This window comes from Schistocerca piceifrons, chromosome 1, assembly GCF_021461385.2.
Source record: "Schistocerca piceifrons isolate TAMUIC-IGC-003096 chromosome 1, iqSchPice1.1, whole genome shotgun sequence".
Classification (NCBI taxonomy): Eukaryota; Metazoa; Arthropoda; class Insecta; order Orthoptera; family Acrididae; genus Schistocerca; species Schistocerca piceifrons.
Genome location: NC_060138.1, coordinates 1,141,630,505 through 1,141,655,047, shown reverse-complemented (window position 1 = coordinate 1,141,655,047; position 24,543 = coordinate 1,141,630,505). Strand labels below are relative to the sequence as shown.

At 42.1% G+C, this 24,543-nt stretch overlaps 1 protein-coding gene across 1 annotated transcript in view; it reads right to left on the bottom strand.

The window, feature by feature from the left end:
* LOC124778484 (mite allergen Der f 3-like) overlaps positions 1-24,543 on the bottom strand; it is a 51,802-nt gene that overhangs the window by 11,703 nt on the left and 15,556 nt on the right. The window contains exons 3-4 of the mRNA XM_047253647.1: positions 17,743-17,878; positions 9,632-9,748 (exon numbers count right to left, since the gene is read on the bottom strand). Of these exons, the coding sequence (XP_047109603.1) occupies positions 9,632-9,748; positions 17,743-17,878 (253 nt within the window). The remainder of the gene's footprint in view (positions 1-9,631; positions 9,749-17,742; positions 17,879-24,543) is intronic.

The window sequence follows — 24,543 nt, the reverse complement described above, 5'->3', positions numbered from 1 at the left end:
GTAAGACTATATCAATGCTGATTAGTGTCTTAACCACAACACCTAAATATAAGATATAAATGAAAGAAGAAACGCTAATTAGTATAATCTGTACTAATAAAAATTTATTTCAGCTTATCGAGATAACATAACTATTTTAGTGAGACAAAGTATCTTAGATCGTTACGAATTAGCAAAATATTATGCGCATGCGGCCGCGAAATGGTCTGTGTCAACGTTCAGACCAGTCATACTGGATCACCGTTGCTGACCTACCATGAAAGTGTGCAATTTTAGCAGTGCGTGAAGATGCATAACGAAATTCAGTTAAAAATCATTCAGCGCCACACTTAAGTCAATTCAATTATTGACAGAAGCGGAAAAAGTAGGCAGTAACAAGTATGAAATTCTACAAGAGTTTCATATCGACATCCACGGGAGCCGGTACAGAATAAAGGTAGCAATAAAACGTATTGGGGGTGCGAGAATTTCTTAAAATTCCTTTACTGTTAGTCTATCTGCCTCCATCGAGATTAGAACCGAAAACAAACCAGACCTCCCTTGCAGTAGCTAATACCTTTCACTACGCTAGCAGACAACCCAGGCAAACAGCCCTCTATTGTTATCCCAGACATGAATAAACCGGCAATTTCGCAGTGAAAATGGCAAAATTATCTGCAGTTTCTGTTGCACAGAGCCTTCTGGACTCAAAAACATGAATTGTCTACCTTTATATCACCGCTTATGTGACAATCATTCGGGATGTTTATCGAAATAACACTTGTTATTAGCGAGTAAATTTAGTAGGATAATTCTGCACCACCCCAGGAAATAAAACGGCGACGTAGCTGCCAAACGTATTCTACAATGTTTCGAATTCTCCATTAGACGTGCCACAGCCAGAAAACGTTCATTAGCCGAAGTGTTCCATAAGGTAGCTAGCAATGGGAATGCTCGCACATCTAAAACGCGGTGGCATTAATAGTGGGATCTGAATTACCACGTGTATAGGCAAATGGATTTTATTTGCTTTCCTGTAAGCGTGATTTGGATCGAAGGCGTAGCTACGATTAATATTCTGATGTATAGACTGCAACTGGAACATTTCGAATAAAGAGTAAGGGAAACTATTATGCGGCCCTCATCTTCAGTAACTGTGGTAGCTATTTTCGTTGTTAGGATTTCGTCACGTAAATCGGTAAAAATGGAACCCTGCTAGTCTCACTTTCTTGACAGCCTATCTCTGTACCCGACCCCTAAAAACCCGTTTACCTCGAATACGGGTGGACATAATATGCGGAAATGTATCGCACTTCCTGCGGTATACTGTCCCTTGGTGGTGTAAAAAAGTTAGCTGTGTCAACACAATCTAAAGATACGGCCGTTTATGTAAAGAAAATTTACGCGAAAGGTCAAAAAATGACTCTAAGAACTATGCGACCAAACTGCTTAGGTCATCAGTCCCCTAGACCTAGAACTACTTCAACCTACCTAACCCAACACACATCCATGCCCGGGGAAGGATTCGAACTGACGGCGCAAGGAGCCGAGCGGTCCGCGATATGACGCCGTTGAACGCACGGCCAACCCGCGCCGGCAAGCTGTTGATATCATCTGGTTTTACTAAAATGTTATTCACTTCTGGTGAATGATTTTCTGCGCAGTTCATTTAAGAAAGAATAACTAAAATATATTTGATGTTACGGAAGAGGAAGGACGCCTAATTCATTTCCCCTTGTCTTTATTCATGATGTTAGATTCGCAATCTGAGCATACATACTATCCATAGCCACGCTTTAGATCCAAGTCGTAGTCAAATATATGCGAATACAACACATTGGCTTATACTTGAGGTATTTCGTTTTTCACGGAGTGGTGCAGACGATGCTGTGGCGTCTTCGAAGCGCGAGTTTTTCCAGTGCTAGCTATCTCAGCACATCAGCTGAGCGAACTTGCATAGTATGTTGGTAGCACTTCGTCGCCTTGCCTGTTATGCCGTGTAGCAGACTTTAAAGCTGTGCGGATCAGCATAACGAAAAGGCGAGGGGTCTCGCTCGTTTTGTCCACGACTGTACATCTACTATCTGCCAGGTGGCATATGTCGTCGTCGGATCAAAATCGACATTGTCTTCCAGGTGTACTAACTTTCTTTTCCTGCTGTAATGGAAAAAAATCGCAGCACCATAAAATAATTTCGGGAATACTTTTGTCTAGGTAAAATACTTAAGTGATTAACGTTGCAAGATCACAGGTTAATGTAAGCGCGAGATAAGCCGTTGCAAATGTTGCCAGGATGCATTGTTTTGTACGGGTGGCGGATGTCAGTCTGTGGGAGGGAGTTGTTGCACTTGGTTGTTCAATACAGGGACGATTATCACTGTTGGTAAATGACGCTGGTGTTGTTGTCCGTTGATGTCCCACATGTGCTCGATTGCAGACAGATCTGGTGATCGAGCAGGCCAAGACAACATGCTGACACACTGTAGCGCATTTTAGATTATAACAGCAGTGTCAGGGAGAGCGTTATCCTGTTGGAAAACACCCCATGAAATGCTGGTCATGTATGGCAGCACAATAAGTCGATTCGCCAGACTGACGAACAAATTTGCAACAAAGACGCGTTGGCAGGCCACGAGAGTGCTCCTGTTGTAATATGAAATGAAACACCAGACCATAACTGCAGGTGTAGGTGCAGACAGATTGGTTCTATGCCCTCAAGTGGCCTCCTTTTAACTACCAAACGGCCATCACTGGTACCGAGTCAGAACGGGCCTTCATCAGAAGACACTGTTCTCGCTTGATAACGCTAAAGTCGCTAATGGTGGTGACTTGAGATCATTCCTTAATTAATTGTATGAGAATCTAATCTGCAACGACCTCAAACGAGGTTTAAAATGAAATCTATTTCTTTATACACTGACGGAAAAAATTCTCAACACTAAGAAGGAGTTGTGCGACATAAACGAAAGTTGGTAGCGTGCTTCTACATCTGAAAGATGATCTCTATTCAAATTCCGCACCAGTTGCGTATGAGGACACAAGTCAGGTTTCCTTCGAATACATGCTGTAACGGTCGTTAGCGTTAGTTACCTGTGAGATTGGACGTGGTGAGTTGATGCTAGCCAAGAATGGCTTTAAGGCGACAAATACACCATTATCAACACCTCACTGAGTCTGAACGAGGTCTTTTAACAGGGCTACGAGGCTGGATATTCCTTCTGCGATATTGCAGAAAGACGTAGCAGGAGTGTAGCCACTGTGAATGGCGGCTGGCAGTGACGGTCACGGGAATGTACGGTCGCAAAAAGACCGCGCTCTGGACACTGACATGGCGCTACGGAGAGGGAAGACAGTCGTGTTCGGCCTATGGCTCTGGCGCAACATACCGCATCTGCAATAGCAGTTTGAGCAGCAGTTGGCACCAAAGTGACACGAGGAACTGTTAGACATAGGTTACTTTAAGGATAGCTCCGAGCGAAATGCCCTGTAGTGTGCATTCCACTGACACTAGACCAACGCCATTTTTGACTTCAGTGGTGTCAAGTGCTAGCTCAATGTGCGGCGGCGCGGTTCCTTCCGACCCCTTTACGACGGACCTGCACCTACCTGTGAACATTGTCTCAGCAGATCATCAGTAGGAAAGCCGAGTGAAACCTACTGTACTTCGACGTGAACCAGGCTGCAATTTAAGTCACTAATCTACGTTTTTTTTATAAAAGAAATTATTCAGATAGTGAAGGGTGACGAAAATTTAATAGTCATGGGTGACTGGAATTCGGTAGTAGGAAAAGGGAGAGAAGGAAACGTAGTAGGTGAATATGGATTGGGGCTAAGAAATGAAAGAGGAAGCCGCCTGGTAGAATTTTGCACAGAGCATAACTTAATCATAGCTAACGCTTGGTTCAAGAATCATAAAAGAAGGCTGTATACATGGAAGAAGCCTGAAGATACTGACAGGTTTCAGATAGATTATATAATGGTAAGACAGAGATTTAGGAATCAGGTTTTAAATTGTAAGACATTTCCAGGGGCAGATGTGGACTCTGACCACAATCTATTGGTTATGAACTGTAGATTAAAACTGAAGAAACTGCAAAAAGGTGGGAATTTAAGGAGATGGGACCTCGATAAACTGAAAGAACCAGAGGTTGTACAGAGTTTCAGGGAGAGCATAAGGGAACAATTGACAGGAATGGGGGAAAGAAATACGGTAGAAGAAGAATGGGTATCTTTGAGGGATGAAGTAGTGAAGGCAGCAGAGGATCAAGTACGTAAAAAGACGAGGGCTAGTAGAAATCCTTGGGTAACAGAAGAAAAATTGAATTTAATTGATGAAAGGAGAAAATATAAAAATGCAGTAAATGAAGCAGGCAATAAGGAATACAAATGAGATCGACAGGAAGTGCAAAATGGCTAAGCAGGGATGGCTAGAGGACAAATGTAAGGATGTAGAGGCTTACCTCACTAGGGGAAAGATCGATACTGCCTACAGGAAAATTAAAGAGATCTTTGGAGATAAGAGAACTACTTGTATGAACATCAAGAGCTCAGATGGAAACCCAGTTCTAAGCAAAGAAGGGAAAGCAGATAGGTGGAAGGAGTATATAGAGGATTTATACAAGGGCGATGTACTTGACGACAATATTATGGAAATGGAAGAGGATGTGGATGAAGATGAAATGGGAGATACGATACTGCGTGAAGAGTTTGACAGAGCACTGAAAGACCTGAGTCGAAACAAGACACCCGGAGTATACAACATTCCATTGGAACTACTGACGGCCTTGGGAGAGCCAGTCCTGACAAAACTCTACCATCTGGTGAGCAAGATGTATGAAACAGGCGAAATACCCTCAGGCTTCAAGAAGAATATGATAATTCCAATCCCAAAGAAAGCAGGTGTTGACAAATGTGAAAATTACCGATCTATCAGTTTAATAAGTCACAGCTGCAAAATACTAACGCGAATTCTTTACAGACGAATGGAAAAACTAGTAGAAGCCGACCTCGGGGAAGATCAGTTTGGATTCCGTAGAAATGTTGGAACACGTGAGGCAATACTGACCCTACGACTTATCTTAGAAGCTAGATTAAGGAAGGGCAAACTTATGTTTCTAGCATTTGTAGACTTAGAGAAAGCTTTTGACAATGTTGACTGGAATACTCTCTTTCAAATTCTGAATGTGGCAGGGGTAAAATACAGGGAGAGAAAGGCTATTTACAATTTGTACAGAAACCAGATGGCAGTTATAAGAGTCGAGGGACATGAAAGGGAAGCAGTGATTGGGAAGGGAGTGAGACAGGGTTGTAGTCTCTCCCCGATGTTATTCAATCTGTATATTGAGCAAGCAGTGAAGGAAACAAAAGAAAAATTCGGAGCAGGTATTAAAATCCATCGAGAAGAAATGAAAACTTTGAGGTTCGCCGATGACATCGTAATTCTGTCAGAGACAGCAAAGGACTTGGAAGAGCAGTTGAACGGAATGGATAGTGTCTTGAAACAACATCAACAAAAGCAAAACGAGGATAATGGAATGTTGTCGAATTAAGTCAGGTGATGCTGAGGGATTTAGATTAGGAAATGAGACACTTGAAGTAGTAAAGGAGTTTTGCTATTTGGGGAGCAAAATAACTGATGACGGTCGAAGTAGAGAGGATATAAAATGTAGATTGGCAATGGCAAGGAAAGCGTTTCTGAAGAAGTATAGATTTAAGTGTCAGGAAGTCATTTCTGAAAGTATTTGTATGGAGTGTAGCCATGTATGGAAGTGAAACATGGACGATAAATAGTTTGGACAAGAAGAGAATAGAAGCTTTCGAAATGTGGTGCTACAGAAGAATGCTGAAGATTAGATGGGTAGATCACATAACTAATGAGGAAGTATTGAATAGGAGTGGGGAAAAGAGAAGTTTGTGGCACAACTTGACCAGAAGAAGGGATCGGTTGGTAGGACATGTTCCGAGGAATCAAGGGATCACCAATTTAGTATTGGAGGGCAGCGTGGAGGGTAAAATCGTAGAGGGAGACCAAGAGATGAATACACTAAGCAGATTCAGAAGGATGTAGGTTGCAGTGAGTACTGGGAGATGAAGAAGCTTGCACAGGATAGAGTAGCATTGAGAGCTGCATCAAACCAGTGTCAGGACTGAAGACCACAACAACAACAACAATCTACGTTCCGGGAGAAAGTTTTCACACAAATGAAAGTTTGGAAATTTTGTCCTCAATTAATATATTCTGAAACTTAGGTGAACAAGTATCACTGCCAAGCCCGTGATAGTCGTAACACAATCACTCACAATCCGTTTCAATCACGTTAGCAAGTTTATGGTGTAGCATTTCCCGAAAACGTAATAGCTACAAAAATACTGATTGTTTTTGATTGAGAATGCTCGCCAAATATTAAGTTTGTCGGTACCAAATGCAGTCACAGTTTTGAGCCACTGACCTGCTCAATACGCCACGCGGAATATATGTCTTATCTCATCACAAAATTCACTTAAAAATTCCGAAATTTCTACACACACATCGGAATAATTATGCCGTTACTTTACAACACTTTTGATGTATGAAACACTGCTAGATCCGGCAACTTATCGTTTACATCGGAACTACTACTGCACACGTCCGATCTGTTTCATGGCTAGGCTTCGACTCCTTCTCTAGAAGGAGTCTTCTCTAACAGCAGAGAAAGGCGCGCGAAGAGTACTGCCTTACCATTGCTCAGTTTACTCAACAGCCAATAGGAAAACAACACTCTCCCGCGTCAGTCCGCGCTATTCATCAATAACCAATCGCAAAATAGTAAATCTCACGACTGCACTTTTTACCGAGGTAATTATCTAATATGCTGAAGTTTTGCTTATGCATAAAGTTATTTACTATTGTTATTTATGCCTGAATTAACTTTCCCTTTACCATAAACTTACTTTACAAATCTGTTCTATAAAAATCCCCTTTGTCCATGTCCATACTTCTTCGAAATGTTCCCACACTAAATCCCGCTACATAACTCGTTAAACAATTATCTTCATATTAACCTTAAACCACACTCACGTATCATTCATACTGCTAAAACACATTTATAACATTTTACATACACAAAAAGACATAATAACACTTTATGAAAATACTAGAACAGTTTATGAAAAACATTCTATTACTATAGTGCACTCTAGTGGGCACAATCGAAACTAAATCAGTCCCCTATCCAATACTGTCCTCTGTCGGCTGACACATAAACTACGTGCCAGTCCAGTCTCGCGTCACCGTCTGTCACTCTCCAGCTCTGAGACATCTCCCACTTAACCGCCTCCAAGGCAGGATCGGTATACGGCGCCACGCCTCAAATGGAAGGCTGCGTGGAGGTCTGCTGTATGTTCTGACGAACGCCAGTTCTGCCTCGGTGCCAATGATGGCCCTGTGTTTCTTACGAGGAGGGCAGTTGAGGAATTGCAGCCAACCTGTGTGTGTACTAGACACACTGGACTTGCATCTTGAGTTATACTCTGGGGTATGATTTCGTATGACAGCAGGATTCTCTTGATTATCCCACGCACCCTAACAGCAAATTTGTACGTCAATCTGGTGATTAGAGGTGTTGTGCTGCCATTTATTACTAGCATTCGAGGAGGCGTTTTCCAACAGGATAACTCTCGCCCATATACCGCTTTTGTAGCCAAACATGCTCTACAGAACGTCAACATGTTGCCTTGTCCTGCTCGATCAGCGAATCGGTCTCCAAACGAGCATATATGGGATATCATCGGACGAAAACTTCGGCGTCATACACAAACAGCATAAAACGTTCTTGTATTGACGAACCAAGTACAACAGGCATAGAGCTTCATCCCGCAAATTGACATCCGGCACCTGTACGGCACAATGCATGCATCTTTGCATGCTTGCAATTAAAATTCTGGCGGTTACACCGGTTATTAATGTGCCATATTTTCACACTTGCATTTGGGTATCTCGTGCTTACATTAATATGTGATCCTTTAAAGTTAATCGTTTGAATATGTCCCCTAGACAAATGGATCTGGTGCGTGCGGTTCTAGGCGCTACAGTTTGGAACCGCGAGACCGCTACGGTCGCAGGTTCGAATGTCCTTAGGTTAGTTAGGTTTAAGTAGTTCTAAGTTCTAGGGGACTGATGACCTCAGATGTTAAATCCCATAGTGCTCAGAGCCAACAAATGGATCTGCAAAACTTCATTCCTCTACATTAATTACAATTTGGAATTGCGAGCTCTTTCCCTCAGTGTACGTACTTCTCGAACCACAGTATCATGAGTTCCTGACAGTACTTTTTGCTAATATGAGTGTTTTTCTATCCTATTTCATTCGCTCATTGAGGGTGGGGAAAATGACTCTCTCATTCCCAGGTCTCTGCGCGAGAAGTAGGAAAGTGACAGCAAAATGACTGGACAGTCTTCCTCGAATACTGGTTGTTCAAAGTCATGCAGCAGCAGTTTTCGGATGTCGTTGCTTCACTTCTGAAATATTCTCATTAAGTTCCCCAGGCAACTCTGCTACACTTTCGCATGGTCTATACCAAGCTCAAATGTTCAAATTAGTGTGAAATCTTATGGGACTTAACTGCTAAGGTCATAAGTCCCTAAGCTTACACACTACTTAACCTAAATTATCCTAAGGACACACACATCCATGCCCGAGGGAGGACTCGAATCTCCACCGGGACCAGTCGCACAGTCCATGACTGCAGCGGCCTAGACTGCTCGGCTAATCCCGCGCGGCTATACCAAGCTGATTCAGTTGTAGCCACACGCCTCCGACTTCAACCGAAGCCTGCTGGATAAGGACTGCAGACACTCCAGCAGTAGTCTACTTTGGATCCATCTCCAAGGCATCTGCCTCCCAGTCGCCTTTCCTGCTATTGGTTTCTCCTGATCCTCCCAGTTCATACTGCCTCTTACTCTTAGCCATAAATATGTAAATGATGTGATGAACTCCAGAAGTCCATCACTAATCTTGTAATCGAATACCACTAAGTTGCTTTCCTTTCTTACGATCAGTACCTTACGTTCATCTGCATTTAATTAGATCTGTGATTTGTTACACCGTATGGACATCCTGTTCCAGCCTCTCTGCAGTTTCCTACTATTGATGGCTCAAATGGCTCTGAGCACTATGGGACTCAACTGCTGAGGTCATTAGTCCCCTAGAACTTAGAACTAGTTAAACCTAACTAACCTAAGGACATCACAAACATCCATGCCCGAGGCAGGATTCGAACCTGTTGCGGTTCCAGACTGCAGCGCCTTTAACCGCACGGCAACTTCGGCCGGCTACTATTGATGAATTACAATATTATCATCAGTAGAAAATCTGGTATCACTGCTGGCCCTGACTTCTCTCAGTCAAACATATCTCGAACCAAACCGTATCTAAGAAGAACTCAGAGTGATGGTATCTTAATTATTAGCCGAGAATGTGGCACAACGTCGAACAACCTTTATAGATCTAGGAAGGCAGTTACTACCTGATCACCTGCATCTAATGTTTGCAAGAAGAATACCACTGTCTAAGCTGCAGAGCCACACCCAATTAGTGGGAATCCAGGCGTTGAAAGTGGTGTCTTTTAGGAGAAATTCACTGCAGATATTAGAAATTACGCAGACGTTTCTTACCCAGAGATCTCCCCAGCCGATGACTGTGATATTGGCGCCATCTGGAACCTGCTCCCCCTGTTCCGGCAGCTGTATTGGCGCCACTGTGGTGCCATCAATTGGAAAAGCTGGCGACACCTGCAGGAGAATGAACATACCATGTTCTTTATAAACTTATTTTGTAAACATAGATAATGGTATACAATCTAATTAAAGCAGACGATGATGACGGAATTAGTTTAGGAAATGAGACGCTAAAAGTAATAGATGAGTTCTGCTATTTTGGCAGGAAAATAACTAATGGTGGCGGGAATAGGGAGACTAGCAATGACCGAGTTCCTGGAAAATAAAAGTGTTCTGAGACGACTTTTCTCAAAGTACTTGTCTAGGGTGTAGCCCTACATGAAATCGAAACTTGGCCAGTAGCAGTACAGTCAAGAGGAGATCAGGAGTTTTTGACATGTGGTGCTACAGAAGAATGTCGAAAATTAGACGGGTAGAGCGCGTAACTAATGAGGAGATATGGAATCGAGTTGAGAAAAAAATGAATGGCTTAATTTGACTAAAAGGAAGGCTCGGTTGGCACAGTGCATCGTGAAGTATCAAGGAATAATCAGTTTGGCAAATGGAAACAAGTGTGGAGGACAGGTAAAAATTGTAGATGGAGAACCTAGCAGTTTTCCTGTTGTACTGTAGATTGCAGGCAGCCTAAGTAATCGCTTGTGGTCGATTACCGAGATACCACTCGTACGGACAGAGACTGCAGAAAACCTAGATAAATAACAACTCTGAATCACTAACATATCAGCGACAGGCGTTTGAGTAGCGGGATTACTTTTCCAATTCGGCAGAAATAAGCTCACCACCCATGTTACTCACCATAAGGGGACATAATGATAATGCCTTGAAACATTGTCCAATCGAGCCCGATAGAGTCCAACGACCGCCGTGTCATCCTCTGTCAATGGCGTCTTCGGATGCGGTATGAAGGGGAATGTGGTCAGAACATAGCTCCCCCGGTCGCTGTTGGCTTCCTTGACTTTGGAAGCGCTACTAGGTGGTCGATTACCTCCCCTATTAGCCTCACGAAACTGTGTATAACTCGTACTACCACCAAGAAAAAATCCCTACCGGCAATCGAACCCTGGTGCACTGCATGGCAATTAATCGCACTGACAACACAGCTACGGAGGTGGACGATTGCGAGAATACCCACTGGAATAAAAACCTGTGACATTTAGCAATACACCATCTAGTAAGGCTAAAATGATACCAAAGCCAGCTAACAGAGTTGAGACGAGTCTATCACACCTTAGAACGTTTTTGTACGCAGAAAACTACTCAAGTTACAGCCATGTTAATAACTTTCACTAATGCCAATTCCTTAACAAATTAATATTATGAGGACCTAGTCCACTACGAACTCAAAGGAGGTGTCAAATGAAATATACGTGTTTATACACTGAAGAGCCAGAGAAACTGGTACACCTGCATAACATCAGTAGGGCCCCGCGAGCACGCCGAAGTGCCGCAACACGACATGACATGGACTCGAGTAATGTCTGAAGTAGTGCTGGAGGGAACTTACACCATGAATCCTGCAGGGCTGTCCATAAATCCGTAAGAGTACAAGGGATTTGAGATATCTTCTGAACGGCATGTTACAAGCCATCCCAGACATTATCAATAATGTTCATGTCTGGGGAGTTTGGTGGTCAGCGGAAGTGTTTAAACTTAGAAGACTGTTCCTGGAGCTATTCTGCAGCAATTCTGAACGTGTGAGTAGTCACATTGTCCTGTTACAGTTAATCATGTCCGTCGGAATGCACAATCGACATGAATGGATGCAGGTTATCAGACAGGATGCTTAGATAAGTGTCACCTGTCAGAGTCGTATCTAGACGTATCAGGGGTCCCATATCACTCCAACTGCACACGCCCCACACCAATACAGAACCTCCACCAGCTAGAACAGTCGCCTGTCGACATGCAGTGTCCATGGATTCATGAGGTTGTCTCCTTACCCGTACATGTCCACCCGCTAGATACAATTTGAAACGAGAATCGTCCGAACAGGCAACATTTTTCCAGTCATCAACAGTCCAATGTCGGTGTCGACGGGCCCAGGCGAGGCGTAAAATGTTGTGTCGTGCAGTCACCAAGGGTAGATGACTGGACCTTCGAGTCTGAAAGCCCATATCGATGATGTTTCGTTGAATGACTCGCGCGCTGACACTTGTTGATGGCCCAGCATTGAAATCTGCCACAATTTGCAGAAGGGTTGCACTTCTATCAGTTTTAACGATTCTCTTCAGCCGTCATTGGTCCCGTTCTTGCAGGATCTTTTCCCGGCAACAGCGATGTCAGAGATTTGCAGTTTTAGTGGATTTCTGATATTCACGGTACACCCGTGAGATTGTCGTACGGGGAAATACCCATTTCATCGCTAGCTTGGAGGTGCTGTGTCCCATCGCTGTTGCGCCGGTTAGATCACCACGTTGAAACTCACTTAAATCTTGATAACGTGCCACTGTAGCAGCAGTAACCGTTTTAACAACTGCGCCACACACTTGTTGTCTTATATAGGCGTTGCCGACCGCAACGCCGTATTTTTCCTGTTTACATATCTCTGTATTTGATATGCATGCCTATACCAGTTTCTTTGGCGCTTGAGTGTATTATAACCTATGAATGTCCCGATTTGATAGAGTAAATAGTTTTAACGTTGCTAGCAGCGAACAATTCTGCAGTTAAAAATATTAAACCTGAATACGCAACTCCCCACGATACCACGTATGACGAAGTCTGCACAGTGTTGGCGCATCCATAACCTGTTTTCTGGCTCAGATATTTTACAATAGTCAGTGTTTTTGATAGTCATATTAAATTAATTTCTGGCGAACTAGGAGCACTAAAATGAAACTAGATAGATATCATTAGACAGTTTTATTACCGCTTTTCAGTGACTACCGAATTAAATAACGATCTACAATTTCCGATTTTTCCTGAATTTAAGGAACTTCTGGACTTTGAACCTAAACACCCTTGTGTGATGTTCGCTTGGTATGGGGTTCGTCTTTGTCCATATCAGAACTACTGCTAACTTTGCTGTGTACATATATAAACTTTGTTGATGAACTGTTGTTAAAACCGTTTGAATTTATCTTAATTATTGTGAGGCTACCACTCACTACTGACTTCAGTTTAACTCAACAAAATTAGCTTTATTCAGTTTCAGTCACAAATACGTGTTTTCAATTTCTTGAATTTCGTATTGTATTGTTTTAGTTGCAAATGTTTCCGTATTTTGCAATTCTGCACAACTGCTAGGAAACTCAGTTAAATTTAATGATTCTACAACCAAGTGGGTCAAAGGATGATAAATGGAGCGATGTGTAACTACCCATGAGACATCTTAGCGAGAAAAATTCTACTAGGTTGTACATTTATCTGACCCTCTGCTAACTGACCACAATTTTTACCCCTAGTTTTATTAGCCGAAAGAAAGGGGGCAGTTTTCAGTCGGCTCTTGATAATGGCCTCAGTTTTAGCTCATACATTCCTATGAATGAATGTGGATAAGATTTCGAAATTGTATTTCAAAATTGAGAGAAGAGCGATATCTCATTTCATTCTCGAGTTATTGGTTTTTTATCGGGCGGACGGTCATGCATGGGGAGAACCAATTCCAGTAATGTATCAAATTATGAGCCATCAGCAAACAAAAATTGCATCTACCTGTTTTTCTGCAGGCAACAAAGTAGAGTAATTGTCACATCATTAGCGTCTTTATTGCCCAACATTCCCAACCACAGTATTATTGCACAATATTATTTAGAATATAACTGAGACTGTTATTGAGCGGTCTAGAGTGAACTTCAATAATAATGCACAATATTTTTTACCATCTCGGGCCCGATTTAAAGTTCAGAGAGTTACCTATTGACTAACGTCTAGAGAAAACGTATTTTCAGTGAATAGTCTCACAAGCGAAGAATTTTATGATATCGTACGACAAACTAAAACGCTTCATCGGTCCCAAGTTCTCAGAAAATTATTTTGAACAATTAGTTCATGAGCCCACTCGAAGCGTAAATGGTTGCGAAAGCATACTTGACCTCTTATCAACAAATAATCCTGGACAAATAGGGAGTATCGTGACGAATACAGGGATTAGCGACCACAATGCAGTTGCTGCTAGGCGGAATACCGTAACACCTACAACCATCAAGAAGAAACGCAGAGTATATCTATTAAAAAAAGCTGATGAAAATGCTGATAAAAGAGACAGTCTTCACTCTTTCCTATCTGGTCATGGAAGCGTAGAAAAGTTGTGGAATGATTTCAAAGAGATAGTATCGACAGCAGTTGAGAGATACACACAACGTAAGTTAATAAGTGATGGTACTGGCTTCCCATGGTACACAAAACGGGTCGCTTCGCTGTTTCAGACGTAGCGAAAAAAGCATGCCAAATTTAAGAGAACGCAAAATCTCTAAGACTGGCAAAGTTTTGCAGAAATTCGAAGTATAGCGCGTACTTCAGTGCGAGATGCTTTTAATAATTTCCACAACTAAATTCTGTCTTGAAATCTGTCAGAAAACCCAAAGAGATTCTGGTCGTACATAAAGCACACCAGTGGCAAGAGGCAATCAATACCTTCAATGAGCGATAACAGCCGGCCGGAGTGGCCGAGCGGTTCTAGGCTACAACCTGGAACCGCGCTACCGCTACGGTCGCAGATTCGAATCATGCCTCGGCCATTGGTGTGCGTGATGTCCTTAGGTTAGTTAGGTTTAAGTAGTTCTAAGTTCTATGGTACTGATGACCTCAGACGTTAAGTCCCGTAGTGCTCAGAGCCATTTGAACCATTCGATAACAACGGTGAAGTCACTGATGACAGTGCCATTAAAGCAGAGTTATTAATCACAGTTTTCCGAAATCCTTCAGCAAAGAAGACGAAGTAAATATTCCTGAATTTCAATCAAGAACAACTGCCAAGATGAGAAATATACAAGTAGATATCCTCGGTGTCACAAAGCAGCTTAAATATCTTAATTTAGCCAAGGCCTCCGGTCCAGATTCTATACCAGTCAGGTTTCTCTTAGAGTATGCCCCATATTTAGCAATTATATACAGCCGCTCGCTCACAGAAAGATCAGTACGTAAAGACTGAAAAAGTCACACCAATACCCTAAACTGGAAGTAGGAGTAATCCGTTGAATGACAGGCCTATATCACTAATGTCGATTTGCAGTAGGGTTTTGGAACATATACTGTATTCGAACATTATGAAGTACCTCGAAGAAAACGATTTATTGACATAGTCAACATTGATTCAGAAAACACCGTTCTTGTGAAACACAACAAGCTCTTTATACTCATGAAGTAATGAGTGCTATCGGCAGGGGATGTGAAATTGATTTCAAATTTTTAGATTTCCAGAAGGCTTTCGACACCGTTCCTCACAAGTGTCGTCTATCCAAACGGCGTGCCTATAGAATATCGCCTCAGTTCTGCAACTGGATTCGTGATTTCGTGTCAGAAAGGTCACAGTTCGTAATAATAGTCGGAAAGTCATCGTGCAAAACAGAAGCAATATCCGGCGTTCCCCAAGGAAGTGTTATTTGTCCTCTATTGTTCCTGATTCATATTAACGACATAGGAGAAAATGTCAGTAGCTGTCCTAGATTGTTTACAGATGAAGCTGTCATTTACCGTCTTGTAAAGTCATCAGATGACCAATACGAATTGCAAAATGATTTAGATAAGATATCTGTATGGTGCGAAAAGTGGCAATTGACCCTGAATAAAGAAAAGTGCGAAGTTTTTCACACGAGTACTAAAAGAAATCCGCTAAATTTCGATTACGCGATAAGTCACACAAATCTGAAGGCTGTAAATAATACTAAATACTTAGGGGTTACAATTACAAACACCTTAAATTGGAACGATCACATATATAATGTTTTGGGCAGAGCAAACCAAAGACTGCGATTCATTGGCAGAACTCTTAGAAGGTGCAACAGATCTACTATTTAGAGACTGCTTACACTACACTTGTCCGCCCAATTTTGGAGTATTGCTGAGCGGTGCGGGATCAACATCAGATGGGACTGACGATGACATCGAAAGGTACAAAGGAAGGAGGCTCGTTTTGTATTATCGCGAAGTAGGGGATATAGTGTCATAGACATGATACGTGAATTGGAGTGGCAATCATTAAAACCAAGGCGTTTTTCTTTGCGACGGACTCTTTTCATGAAATTTCAATCACCAGTTTTCTGCTCCGTTTGCGAAAACATTCTGTTGGCACCCACCTACATAGGGAGAAATGATCATCACGATAAAATAAGAGGAACCAGGGCTCACACAGAAAAATTAAGTACTCGTTTTCCCCGCGCGCCGTTCAAGAGTGGAACGGTAGAGAGACAGCTCGAAGATGGTTCATTGAACCCTCTGCCAGGCACTTTATTGTGAATAGCAGAGTTAGTCACCTAGATGTAGATGTAGATGAGTGTGTATCTTCTTAACTGATCAACTCATGCAGTATAGTTTTGGCGTGAGATTTCAGTAGAAGATCGTTCCTGCACTGGAAAAGTATATTTGTTTTGATAGGGCAAAAGTTACACCTTCGATTAGAGGTCATTTTTGTTATATTATTTTGTAGGACATCTACATAGGAAAGTTAGTAGGTAGAAGCGGAAATAGAAGTATTTTATCCAACAGTGAGCTAGATCACAAATGTAAATGAAACAAGTAATAAACGTGTTTTTTATTCAAAGTAGCGAAGTTGAATTTATAATAAGTAGCTAGCAACAATGAACATTTTTATCACCTACTTCCTTAGCAACGTGAGTCGGTAGTTAGGACATTTCAATATTAAACAAAAGGAATTTACATTACCGGCCTATGGAGGATTACATATTTAAGAGCTAAATTAAATTTTCCCTTTGTAAAGTGGTTTAATTTAAAAGAAAATAAAAACCTTAAAAACAAAAGTTTGATATCCAAGAACGTGACTTCACACTTAAGATATATTTATTAATGAAATGCAGGCTAACGACTAATAAAAAAAATTAATCGCTGGTATGGAATCCCCCAATGTAGTCAACGTGTTTTACAGTTCTAACAGCAAAATCATTTTGATTGAAACATCGATATCAACCTCTACAGAAAATGAATTATATGTGTTTTTGCCCAGCTGGGTTTAGTTTCAATAAAACTGCTCGTGCGGAAAGGTAAAGAAAGGGTGCGATTGTTGGTGTGGTATTTTAATGACAATTCGGCGCAGTAATATCGCAGGCGTATGTGATGGGAATAAAATTACGTGATGCATCTACACCGATGGCGAAGGAGAAAACTAGCCAGCAGTCTTTAACAATAACCAGAATTTAGCTCGCTTGACTCGTTCCTGTAACATATCAAAGCAAATATGTACAGTGGTAGTGATATGTACCTTTTCTTTAATGTCCAATTGCCGAAAATCGACAAGTTTAGTCTCCGCGGTGTGTTCGGTTAACATTCCGCACTAAAAAAATAAAAATAGTAAGGAGAGAACCCAACTGGATGAATCATCGTTAACAAACCATAGTCAAATCAGCGCACGGAATACTCACTGCTAGTCAGTTGAAAATCCGCGCTGTCTCAGACAAATGGATAAACAATATTCTTGGTCAAAGTGTGGAGTGGGGTGTAGGTCCCCTTGAGTTTCTGTATGCGTGTTATTTTCTCCCTTTAAGGATCTCGGCTTAGTGCTTGACATTCGTGAGTCTCTCGATTTGATCATACTTTGTGGACAGTTTTTCGATGTCGAGTCCTGAACACATGAACTGAGATTTTTGGAAGGAAAATTATAGTAATGGGGATGTCATTACTATTAGCATCAATATTTTGGTACGCTTTCAGCCTTTTTCGTGACAGTCTTCTACGCCTTTCCTGACTTGTGGAACCCTGTCACTGTCCTATTGTCGGTTGTCTCCAGAGGAGGGCCGCAATCGCCTACTTAGGCTCGATTCTTCTCCATCTCATTTGTGTACTGAGTCTTTGAGGCTGTGCAGTTTAAATGTTGTCGAATATTATTGAGTTCTTTCCATTATAAATCCACATTTCAGTATAGTTGGAATACTAACCTTGAGCACGGCGATGTCGTTGATCCAGGAATCACTGGGGTCGTAATCCTGATGAGAAATGATGTCTGTCACATTGTGTTTTGTGCCCCCCTCGGTCACGATGTTGGTACCAGCTAGCACGTCGTATGTGTTGGAACTACAGCGGAAAAAAAAAAAGAGTGCGTCACATCTTTGCAAAAGAGAAGTAGCTGTAACTTTACACGGATCTGTTTGGGGGTGGACAGCGCTAAGGGAGATGCGTTGTCGGATTATACAGGGCGGTGAACCAGAACTCCGCCGACGAGCTTCCATAGGTGATAGTACCGACCAAACCAAGAAAATGTCTATAAAACGGTCACTTTTTTGTTTATCTTGGACACGGTGAAACATATCACTTTTACTGCATGCTCTGTACTTGCTGTGTTTTGGGAGGAGATGGTATGGAGCAAAACAAGAAAGAATATCCGGCAAACATGGGCTCTAAACTACTTATCTTAAGAGCTGTGAGCACTAGTATAGTAGAAGAGATACGTTTCATAGTTGTGAAGACGAACAGTTGCTCATAATTCTTAAGCTATGAGATTTAGGGCCCACGTTTACAGGACATTTTTACTTGATTTGGTCCATACTATCACCACTGACAGTCCTTCGGTGGATTTTTGGTTCGCCCTGTACAATGCGAAATATTTCATGCAAATGTTTTATGCATACAGTAACTGAAACTGTACTTAACTCAGAGGTTCGTTTGGATTCCACAGACGTTTACTACGTATGGCCACACTGACTATGCTACGCTGCTACCTTAATGCGATTACTGCCACTTACCTTGCCATTTGTAAGGGTGACTAACAGTTCAACTTGGACCCCGAACGAAGCTGTAAGATAGCAGTTTTCATTACTGGAGTTGGGGCTATATTATGCTCAGTCAGAAAGGCATCCCTGCGCTCTTGGAAGGAGCGATTTTTATTTAAAACTTCCATGGTGCACATACGAGAAAATGGATAAGACATCAGTAGAACAATATTTTGCACGGTTAAACACTAGTACGACAACATTCTTGTCTCTGATGTTCCTTGAGAACTCTACATCTGCAGCAACATCACATGGATCTGCGAAAATCCAGTTCTTATACCTACCAGACCATTCTCGTCTCAGACAAGCTTAGACACAAATATATACTCTATAATTTTTTAAAACCATTCTAGGTGCTCCTAATTTATTTTAATTCCAAGTTCAGAAGAGAAAGGGGCTTCTCCCTAACGAGAAAAGGTTTCTCTACAAAGTGAGGATGAAGATCCAGGAAATTCATACAAAATGCATACATCCAAAAAATGTTTTCCTAAAGACGTGGTAAAAGAAGGCATTCGTTCGATGCGCGCGCCACAAATTCCTCTCCTGTGCCAACTTCTTCATCTCAGAGTTGCACTTGCAACCTACATCCTAAATTATATGCTGGATGTATTCCAATCTCTGTCTTCCTCTACAGTCTCTACCCTTTACAGTTTCCGCTAGTGCCACCGAAATTATTCTGTTATTTTTACAGGTGACGTATCATACTTTCCTTCTTCTTGTTAGTGTTTTCCATACGTTCCGTTCCTCATTCCTCACCTTTTATCAGCGCACGCAATTTTCAACATTCTTCTGTAGCAACACATATCAAAGGCTTCGACTCTGTATGTTCCGGTTTTTCCACAATCCGTTTCTCACTACCATACAATGCTGTCCCGAAAACGCGTATTCTCAGAAATTTACTCCTCAAATGAAGGCTTATGTTTGAAATTAGCAAACTTCTCTTGGCCAGTGCTCTTCTGCTTTTCGTGTCCTCCTTGGTCCATCCGTCATGAGTTATTTTTTTGGCTAGGTAGGAGAATTCCTTAACTTTGTCTACTTCATGATCCATAATTCTGATGTTAAGTTTTGTTAAGTTTCTCGCTGTTCTTATTTGGATGAAAGTAAATACAAGGACTTGTAAGTGAAATGTGAGTCCAATTGTATATTTAAATTTTAGTTCCGTTATGTATGAAAGTATGGCGAATGTTATGCGGTGGATGATAGAGAGAATGTCGAAATACTAAACTCCTTTTTCCAAAACTGTTCACTGAACAACATCATACTGAAATAGTCTTGCGAACTTCGAAATGATAGATTTCGAATTAGTCTCTACGTCAATCTTTGTACAACGTGGTTGAGGGACTTCGGGTGCTCAATATAAAATGTAACGTTAAAAACACCTTCTACGGTCTGTATTTTGAATGTAATTTATTTATGTGATCAGTTCCGCGGTTTCACTGCGCTGCCTTCAGGCCCAATGACCAACGTGTAGGAGGAATCCAAGCTCATGTGCAGAAGAAATAGGAGCGAGCATTAAGTAACTGATATCTGTAGACTACTATTTTCAACAAAGTGATCCCTTCGTTCATCAATTGAAGACTCTTGAGTAACTGGTACCTGTAGACTTCTAGTTTCAACAACACGTTCACTTCGTTCATCAACTGAAGACTGTTGAATTTTCTTCAGTTGGCAACGAAGTGATAGTGCTGTGGAAACTAGACGTGTACAAGTACCAGTTGCTTAAATTTGGCCCCTGTTCCGACTGCACATGAGGTTAGATTCCTTATACATGTTGGTCAGGAGGCCTGAAGATGGCGTAGTGAAACGGCGAAACTACTCGCATAAATATATGACATTCAGAATAGAGAGCAGCTGAAGGTGTTTTTAATTTTACATTTGATGTCGGAATAAGGTGAGTATGCGATGGAAAAGCCACTGAAATCGTTCAATAGGAGGGAAGCCACTGGAATGATGGGATACCACTACGATTCTACTTACATTATGGGAAAGGCCCTACTCCCCCTCTAGCAGCAGTCTACAGCAGCCCACTGCAGGAGTGAAACGATCCTAGTGAATGGAATAAAGCTTAGGTCATTCCTGTTTTTGAGAACACACACCCAAAACTATAGTTCTCTATCGCTGACGTCGATCCGTTTTTGGTTTGGAATACGTTTTATGCTCACGTATTATGACAGTTCTGGAAACTGAAAACCTCCTGTGTAGGAATCAATGCGCATCGCACAAGCAACGATCATGTTAAATACAGCCAGGTCGTTCTATTCGTCCACGACTACCAGAAATCACTAGACCGGTGTCCATGTTGATGCTGTGTCCGTTGACTTCCAGAACACCTTCTATACAGTTCTGCCCTGACACCTAATGGATAAAATTGTAGCGCACGAAATATGAGACCTGCTGTGCGACTGAAGAGCTCCTAGCAAACAGAACACAGCATGACATTTTTAACGGAGAGAAAGCTTCAGACAAGGACGTAGTTTTGGGCGTACGTAAGAGTTACACGATTATTACATTTGACAGAAAGTATGTAAATGACCTGCTCGATAATGTCGGAACATCCACGAGGTTTTTAGCGGATGATGCTGATGTAGTATTCATAGAAGTCGTAAAGCTAGGAAATTGTAGCGATATGCCGCAAAGGACCGACAGCTCATGAATGGATTGGTATTTGGTCGTCATTGTTGTATTCACCAAATAAGTTTGGCTTAGAACATAACGGTGGCAGGAAGAGTAGCCCCTACAGCAGAACATAATTTCTGTTTTGAGGTGGCTTGCTAAGTATGCAGCAACTAAACAGCTTCGTCACAGCGCCCAACAGGTTTACCTGTTCCATAGCGCATTTGGATGATATCTTTCAGGTAAATGGTGTGGAACGAGCCAGTTAACAGGATGGGTATATGTGATTGCTGTTTACGTTAATGAATATATTTTTAATCCTATTCACAAATTACATTTCAAAATAAATTTTTTTTAAATACGAGTACTACCAAATTTTAAAAATAATCTCGTCCCTGAACGGAATGGGTTGCCTATGAGAAATGGTTTTACGTTAGATTTAATACTTGTTTTGCTAGATGTCATATATTTTATGTTATTGAGCAACTGATCAAAAAATTTAGTTTCTGAACCAGTGACAGCTTCGGTTCCTGGTAATAAAGGTCGTTTTTATCTAGTGTTGTAAATATGGACTTCACTATTCTTCTCAAATTGTGATGGATTATTTATGACGCCGGCCGGTGTGGCCGTGCGGTTCTAGGCGCTTCAGTCTGGAGCCGCGTGACCACTACGGTCGCAGGTTCGAACCCTGCCTCGGGCATGAATGTGTGTGTTGTCCTTAGGTTAGTTAGGTTTAAGTAGTTCTAAGTTCTAGGGGACTGACGACCACAGATGTTAAGTCCCATAGTGCTCAGAGACATTTCAACTATTTGATTATTTGTGACGTATTTGATTAGTGAATATATACAGGGTGATTTTTTCCACCGTGTACGAACTATAGAGATTTATCGATGAGAGGTTACGGGAAAAAAAGTCTGATTAACTTATGCCCGGAAATGCACGGTCTCCATGCTAGAGGCCATTTATTCAATCACACTTTATTACAGAGAATGCAGTCTAAGATACTCTGTACCATGCAGCGACAGTTACATTATGCATGGTTTCCTCCTAAAGGGTGGTAACGTTCCTCATACGACATGCCCTAGCACCCTCTCCTGCCGTAGTAGTTGGTAATGTATTGACCGATTCACTTCCCTTGCTGACTCACCTTGTAGTGGATGTGATACATCGTTGTACACAATGTTTCCTTATTCGAATCGAGAGCTTGCCTACATGGTGTTTACTTATGGAAAGGCAAATGGCAACGGGCAGCGGGCAGCAAGGTTGTATCAGGAGACCTATATCCGCCGACAACAACCTCAGCATTCAATGTTTGCAGCAGTCTGAGACAGGGTCGTTTCAGGAAGCAGGAAATCCTGAAGGGCGTACCCAAAATGTTCGGACACGACTTAGTGCATAATGTGATTAACACTGTGGAAGGCGACCGCCGTGTCAGTACCAGGCAGTTGGCCCGCAGTAGGGGATAAGCCAACCGCGTGAAACATTCTCCATGATAATTGTTACTACTCTTATCAGTTAAAGCGTGTGCAGGGCTCACTAGCGACAGACTTTCCACATTGGGACCAGTTTTGTTACTGGTTTCTTCACCAGGCAACTACGATTCCGGGATTTGTGCATCCATCCTATTCACAGATGAGGCCACCTTTACACAGAGTGGTATCTTCAAAACAGTCATCTGTGGGATAGTGTGCAGAACCCCCATGGTATGGAGACAGCGAATCATCAGCATCGGTGCAGCCGGAACGTCAGGGTCGAGATAAGTGGCGGCCGTATTTTGGGACCAGCCTTCCTTCCGCGTCGCCTAACAGGCCGAACTACCGGTGTTTCATGCTGGTGAGTTTGTAACAACAACGACTCTGTACTACTGTACATATAAGTAATTCTTTTCATTTGATTTTACGATAAACTTATGCAGTTGATGTTCTGATTTAATTTCTTTTTGTTTCGTGCCATTATGCTAAGAAAACTGTAAATAAGTTTCATTGTGAATAGTAATGTTTATGTCAAATGTCAAGTAATATTGTAATAGAATTGAAATGTAACAAACGTTGAAACTGGTGTAAGATGTTTAAAATTGTAACTTTGCGTCTGGTCCGTACGTAGGCAATGTGTTAGGATATGTAGAATGCAAAACCTCGGGTGTATACCCTGTCTGTCAAGGAGTAGTAAAAGGTGGATGGCAGGCGAGCGCGGGAAAATGCACGCGGGCACTGCACGGCACAACGGCCTCAGGAGTAGTTGGAGTTTGGCACTGGTTTGAGCAACACCTTCTGGAGCTAGGAGGCTCTCCTGGAAGACATAGCTTCCATGAGCCTCGGGTATGCCGTTCCAACGCCCACACAGCATGGAAAAATTCCATAGGCACTAAATGGAAAAGTATTGCGACGCTAAGAAGAATTAAAGCGCCGAACGTCAAGAGCCATACCTGTGGTTGTATGTGTGCTCTGTGCCTCGCCATCTTGCCGCCCACCAACACTTCAGCTGAATCACCCTGTATAATAATCTTATCGCCGGCCGCTGTGGCCGAGCTGTTCTAGGCGCTTCAGTCCGGAAGCACGCGGTTGCTACGGTCTCAGGTTCGAATCCTGCCTCGGGTATGGATGTTTGTGATGTCCTTAGGTTAGTTAGGTTTACGTAGTTCTAAGTATAGGGAACTGATGACCTCAGATGTTAAGTTCCATAGTGGTTAGAGCCATTTGAACCATTTGAATAATCTTATACCACTTGCTAGGGGTGGCGGTTTTGCCAGTAAACAAGGTTTCCCTTGCGGGATTTATATATGAACTACTTCAACAGCCTCGCAGGGGCGGTAGCGAGACAAAACAATCAGGTTAGTACTACCTGTGACAACAGATATTTCTGGTTGTATAAAGTTTGATGTAATTGTGTAAGTAGGCTGTTTAGGTTTTTTTATTGGTAACGCCACCTCTGTATAAAAATCACTGGCTGTGCTGTGTGCAGTCTGTGTCTAGTTTGCATTGTTGTCTGCCATTGTAGTGTTGGGCAGCGGCAGCTGGATGTGAACAGCGCGTAGCGTTGCGCAGTTGGAGGTGAGCCGCCAGCAGTGGTGGATGTGGGGAGAGAGATGGCGGGGTTTTGTAATTTGTCGTGAACTGCTATATATATTATGACTATTATGGTAAATACATTGTTTCTTCTCTATCAAAATATTTCATTTGATAACTATGCCTATCAGTAGTTAGTGCCTTCCGTAGTTTGAATCTTTTATTTAGCTGGCAGTAGTGGTGCTCGCTGTATTGCAGTAGTTCGAGTAACCAAGATTTTTGTGAGGTAAGCGATTTGTGAAATGCATAGGTTAATGTTAGTCAGGGCCATTCTTTTGTAGGGATTTCTGAA